Source organism: Daucus carota, chromosome 3 (genome assembly GCF_001625215.2).
Source record: "Daucus carota subsp. sativus chromosome 3, DH1 v3.0, whole genome shotgun sequence".
NCBI classification, from domain to species: domain Eukaryota; kingdom Viridiplantae; phylum Streptophyta; class Magnoliopsida; order Apiales; family Apiaceae; genus Daucus; species Daucus carota.
In genome coordinates, this window is record NC_030383.2 from 52,785,790 (window position 1) to 52,792,540 (window position 6,751).

At 36.4% G+C, this 6,751-nt stretch overlaps 1 protein-coding gene across 1 annotated transcript; it reads left to right on the forward strand.

Annotated features, from left to right (window-relative positions):
• Positions 1-1,318: 1,318 nt before the first annotated feature.
• On the forward strand, positions 1,319-3,584 carry LOC135151315 (cytokinin hydroxylase-like). The gene is made up of 3 exons (XM_064089362.1): positions 1,319-1,623; positions 1,957-2,344; positions 3,017-3,584. The coding sequence occupies exons 1-3, from the start codon at positions 1,397-1,399 to the stop codon at positions 3,440-3,442; spliced, it is 1,041 nt and encodes a 346-aa protein (XP_063945432.1). The 5' UTR covers positions 1,319-1,396; the 3' UTR covers positions 3,443-3,584.
• The last annotated feature ends 3,167 nt before the right edge of the window (positions 3,585-6,751 follow it).

Genomic DNA, 6,751 nt, shown 5'->3' on the forward strand with positions numbered 1-6,751 from the left:
CACCATGCATCCGTTGCAACTTACAGTTTTCAGTTGCATTTAGTTGCATATGAGGTTGCATTTACTTGCATATGAGGTTGCATTCAGTTGATTTTATTGCAATCTAATGGCCCCGCCAGGGGCACCCATACTTCAGTTGGAACTTACAGTTTTCAGTTGCATTTAGTTGCATATGAGGTTGCATATGAGGTTGCATGCAACCTCATATGCAACAGAATGTAAGTTGCAACTGATGTATGTGTGCCCCTGCGGGGCCATTAGATTACAATAGAATCAACTGAATACAACCATATATGCAACTGAATTCCTGATTTCAAGTTCCAGTTTTCAAATGTCATTTTCGACCTCATCGTTGGAATCGATATATATATATATATATATATATATATATATATATATATATATATATATATATATATATATATATATGGATTCCAAATATATAATCTCTAATTAATTCCTGTGCCGTTCATCCTCTCAATCAGATGTTTTTACCAATTTCCTAGAGAGATTTTATTCTCTGCATTAAATTTTGATTTCTTTCCTTTATTTAGCCTGATTATCGAGCGTGTACAAACTTTTTCACAACCAAATCATAAAATTCGTTCAGAATGTCTAAAACAGAATCACGTAGATGATATTCGAAACATGGAGAAAAGAAACAAGACACCTGGCTATTATTTATTCTAATCATACCGTTTTAAAAATGAATAAAATTGTCCGATTACTCCTGATTTATTTCTTAAATCCAATTAATCATATTTTTGCAAAACTAATATAATAATTTTTTTAATGAATTAAATATTATTATATTATTTTAATATCCTGGTAACTGTCCCAATAATTATCTTTATTAATTCCTGATTATACAATTAATTGCTATATTGTGATTTCACGGATTAATTATAGTTTCCGTTTTTCATAATACTGATTTTAATTAATTTTAATATTATAATTTTCTCTTTATCGGGAGATCTTGTGAAAAGGACAATATAAGTTGCAGTAACCTTCTTGGCCGTCAAAAATTTTATAATAGTATACGTTACCCAGGCCACTAATACATGTATGTTACAGACCTGTAAAATGGCTAATGATGATACTCCCTCTGATTCTTTATACTTTGCTCATTTCAAATGTCGGCACTGTTCATGACACGAGACAAATTACTTGTTTACATCTAATTTATAAGACTAAATATAGTCATGAGTGATCTCGTTGGATTCATATTTACGAGTACTTTAATACAGTGAAACTTTTATATTTAATACTAATACAAAATTAAAGATATTAATGATCAAAAGTGTGTATTGGCAAACGTGACAAAGGCAAACGGGAAAAGTATTTAGGGACGGAGGGAGTAATATTTATTACATTTTCGTAGAGTTATGCGGGTTACATGGTGGAAAGCACCAAGCAAATGCTGCAATCATTAGAAAATGAAATAAAGTTGGGACAAGCTGAGTTTGAAATTGGTGAGTACATGACTCGGCTCACGGCCGACATCATATCTCGAACAGAATTCGATAGTAGCTACGAAAAGGGAAAGCAAATATTTCATCTGCTCACCGTTTTACAGAATCTGTGTGCACAAGCCAGCCGGCACTTGTGCTTTCCTGGTGGCAGGTCAGTGCCTCGCTGCTTTTTTCTCACTCCCTTTTCCCTTGCTATTATTTTTCGGTTTTATATATTTTTATTCATTTTTCGCGTGGTATTATATATAATTTTTTAAAATCATCGTCTAAAATCTTAAGGTTTCAGGACAACTAGTCGCATAACATGATATAAGAGGTCACTGTTGGCAGACAACTCGAGTGACTCGTGTTTCTACACCCTAATATTCTTATGATTTATTATGGACATGAATGATTATTTTTTGTCTCAAAGATTTGCGTTCGTGATCCACTCTATGCATTATAAGACTTTCTGAGAGCTGAACAGCGTGCATGTTTGTTACAGGTTTCTACCTAGTAAATACAATAGGGAGATAAAGTCATTGAAAATGGAGGTGGAGAAATTACTGATGGAGATTATCCAGAGCAGGAAAGACTGCGTGGAGGTGGGGCGAAGCAGTTCATACGGGAATGATTTGTTAGGAATGTTGCTGGACGAGATGCAGAATAAAACAAGAGGAGGAACTGAGGAATTCAGCCTCAATTTGCAGTTGATCATGGATGAATGCAAGACTTTCTTTTTTGCAGGACATGATACGACGGCTCTTCTTCTTACATGGACTGTTATGCTCCTTGCTAGCAATCCTTCTTGGCAAGATAAAGTCAGGGCCGAGATTAAGGAAGTCTGCAACGGAAGCTCACTCTCCATTGAACATCTCCCCAAACTTACTCTGGTAATATTTTTAGTCCACGAGTCGTGTTGCATTACAAACCATTAAATCTACAATTTAACCACAAATTTACTAGTCATTGAAATTACAGTCGTACTACTTAGATTTGGAAGAACGAACCTTTTCATGCAGCATACAGTAAATAAGAGCTTTAAATCAAAAAGATAACAGACACTCTCAAAGAATACATTAGACGTTTCTTTTAATCCTCAATGTTTAATGTCCTTTTAACCCTCACGAGTACACACCCCCATACATTGAGGGTTAAAAGGGCATTTAGCCGACAGATTTATGATCATGCACCTCGAAAGAGGAGAGCTAGTCTGATCCACAGTTCTTTATTCTCCAACTTTAGTTAATGTTTATCACACTGTAATACCGATAGATTTTTTGTATTATAGTGTTAAACAACGAAGTTCACTGAAAACTAGTGGAACTTTAATAATTAGATGTGCAAGTTCTTTACACTTAAGAGTGGCCATGCATGGTTGGCCCCTGGCCTTTCGTGCACAGTATAATTTCGACAATCACAGGTCCTAATTTGTCTCTTAATGAAACAGAGTTATAGAATACCACGAGAATCATGTCATTGTATTCTTATCAACAAAAGTTTCTGCTTTGGTCTTGGCTGGACTCGATAATATATTTAACTTCCACTTGAAATTGTTTATGCAGTTAAACATGGTGATCAATGAATCGCTTCGCCTTTACCCTCCAGCTTCTGTGCTTCCGAGGATGGCCTTCGAGGATTATAAGCTCGGAGACCTCCACATTCCAAAAGGATTGTCCATATGGATTCCGGTATTAGCCATACATCACAGTGAGGAGATATGGGGAAAAGATGTGAATGAGTTCAATCCAGAGAGGTTTGCTTCAAAGACTTTTGCTCCTGGCAGACAATACTTCATGCCATTTGCTGCGGGTCCAAGAAACTGCGTTGGTCAATCCTTTGCTTTGATGGAAGCTAAGATCATTTTGGGCATGTTAATATCCAAGTTTAGTTTCAACATTTCTCAGAATTACAGGCATGCACCAGTTATTGTGCTCACCTTGAAACCCAAGTATGGGGTTCAGATATGTTTGAAGCCCTTGGATTCGTGAAGAGTTGGAACAATTTTTTGGTCTTGTTTTTTGTTTAAGAGTGGCTAAAACTGAGAGATAATAAAGTTCAAATATCCAAGTTTTGTTTTTACAATAATGGAAACCTTTACCTTTTGAATATTTGACTCAAGCGTACACATAATACATGGGTGTTCCCTTGTTGATTTTGCAATATTTCTCCAGAAAAATATATATTGGTTGAGTATTTTTATTTTCAATTCTTTGTCTAAGAATTGTTGTGAAATAAATTAGATTGTGGGTACATGCGTATTACCCAAAATTTGAAAATTATTAAAAGTATTTTTCTAAACAAAATTCAAAAAAGATAAAAAGACAAATATGTAATTGGGACAATTTTCTTCTGTGATAATGGACGGCGGTGGGAGTCTGTTTTTGAGTTCTCAAACTTAATAATTGACTAACACTAAAGATGCACTATGATTTGATTCATTTCAGTGTCGAACTCAGCTTTCTTGGATTATTAATTTGATAAACAAGCACCAACTTGTTATTTTCACCAAAGGTCAGTCGCTATAAAGGCCTAGGATGATTAACAAACACGCAGATGTACTGAAAACTACGTACATATGTCAACGCCTAAAATTGAAATTCGATCCTCTAAATATTGTTGTTCATATTCAGCAGTACAATGATTGTTTTGACGGAGTGGGGGATTTTTTTTCCGGAGTGGGTGATAGTAAAATAATCGTGTTTAACATTTGACATTCGTAGTGCGCCAACATGATGTTACGTTTAGCCGTTTGGGTAATTTAAAAAAAGAGTTTTTCAATTAAAAACAATTTAATATAAGCAAGTGCTTTGTTTTAAAAAAAAAAGACAGTACTAGAAGCGAGAAAATAAATTAAAATTTATAAGTGATTAAACTATTTGGTAAAGAAATAGTAGTTCTAAAATAAAAGTTAGCATTCTCATCTTTTTATAAGTACTGCTTTTGAATTTTTACACAAACGGATCAAGAAAAATAATAGTCGGCTTCTTGACAAAAAAAACTTGAAGCCTTGTTTGCCGAACATGTACATAGATACTAGCTTATGAAACTTGACCTGATAATGTCCTTCCCAGTTCGGGGCCATCTTGCCTTTGGGATAGACCCCCGAGGCTTCAGCTTTCTTGAGTACCAAATCCCCGAGGCTTTCTATTCCTATTATAGGAATAGGAAGCTCGTTTTTGATTTTCAACGATCTTGACATTAGTCTCATCTCGGACCTCATCGATCATGTCGAATGCAAGTCTCATTTTTTTTTCGTTGGCTTCAGGCTCAAACAGTTGGACCTTGAGGGAGCATGAGTCATCTCAAGTGGCACCACCACGACAGCTCTATAAGCTAACTTGAACTGTGTTGTTTTGGTTGATACCTTGCAGGTTGTTCGATACGCCCAAAGTAGGGGGAATTTCATCCGCTCATGTCCCCCGTGCTTTTTCAACTCTCTTCTTAAGTCCATCAATGATTATATTTAATTGGGTATTTCAGCTTGCCCATTGGCTTGAGGATGTGCCACGGAGGTGAACCATAGCTCAATGTCGAAGTCGTCAAAATATCCCTTAAATTCTGAACTATCAAACTAAGCTCTATTATCAGTGACCAAAACTCGTGATATGCCATACCTGCATATAATGTTAACCTAGAAGAATTGAGCTACCATCTTGGTGGTTGTCTTGGCTAGTAGTTTATCCTCAATTCACTTAGTAATTTAGTTGATAGCAACTATCAAATTTTTTTTTATGCACTAGCAAGTGAAAACGGCCCTGGGATGTCCATCCCCCACGTAACAAATGGAATCGGGGAGTTGTTGGATGTCAACATCTCTGGGGGATGATGCATAACTGGTGCAAATATCAGACAACGATCACATCTTTTAACATAATCCTTAGCATGCTTCAGAATTTCTAGCCAATAGAACCCAAGGCAAATAATTTTGTGAGCCAGGGCTCTTCCAACAAGGTACTGGCCATAGATTTCTTCATGAACCTCTTTCAGGGCTTCTCAGGCCTCATCCAGCCTTAAGCACTTTAAGTATTAAATAACAAAAGATTTCTTATACAGAATCCCTTTTATAAGAGCATACTTCAAGGCTCCTACTTGTAGCTTTCGTGCTTATCCTCGGCATTAGGTGGTAGATGTCCAATTTCAAGATACATTTTAATTTCATCGATCCAAGTGGTTCGAGTCAATCAAGGCTACCATGTTTGCATCGATACTCGAGGTCTTAAAGACTTGATAATAAATACTTCTTGAACATACCTCATTCTCCGAGAATGCAAACAGAGATAAGGCATCGGCCTTTACATTCTCTTTTCTAGGTATATGCTGCATCAGACATTCTTCAAACTATGTCATTTAAACTTTCACAATCCCACAGTTTTTCAGCATTGTTTCCTCTTATGCCTCAAAATCACCATTAGCCTAAGACACAACAAGTCTAGAGTCTCCACAAACTTTTAGGTTCTTGGCTCTCTAAGTTCTGACCAATCTCAATCTAGCGATCAAAACCTCATACTATGATTCGTTGTTGGTGTTTGGAAAGTCTAACTTGATCGCATACTCGACCATGAACCCATCAGGGCTTTGGAGCACAAATCATGCACCATGATTTTTTGTTTTTGAAGGTCTATTAAAAAATATTAGTCAATATTCCATAGGGTATGTTCTCCACTTCTTTGGGTTTCTCTATCTTACTATCCTGCCCCCACCTTCTTGGTTGTCAATGGTACATTCAACGAGGAAGTCAGCCAGAGCTTCAGCTTTGATTGCCACTCGTGGCTTGTACCGAATGTCAAACTGCCCTAGATCTGCTGCCCATTTAATCAATCTTCCACTAGCCTTCGGGCTATGCATTATGTTTCAAAGAAGGTTCTGGTTTGTAAAGACTTCAATTTTGTGAGACAGGAAGTAAGGGCTCAAATTTCTTGAAGTTGTGATCATAGTTAAGGCAAACTTCTCAATCATAGAATAGTTGAGCTCTGCTCCATGCAAAACCTTACTATCATAATATACAGGTTTTTGGACTTTTTTATCCTCATGAACCAAGACGGCACTCACTGCTTTATCTGAGACAGCCAGATACACATATAATATTAATTTCTCCATCCAAGGGTTTTAACAGAAGTGATGGATGTACCATATACTTCTTTAATTGCTCAAAGGCCTCTTAGCTCTCATTTGTCCTTTCAAAATCCTTAACTTTCTTCAGAGCCTTGAAGAAGCGCAAGCACTTGTTCCCTGACTTAGAGATGAAGCTACCTAGTGCTGTGATTCTCCTTGTTAATTTTTGAACATCCTTTACAGAA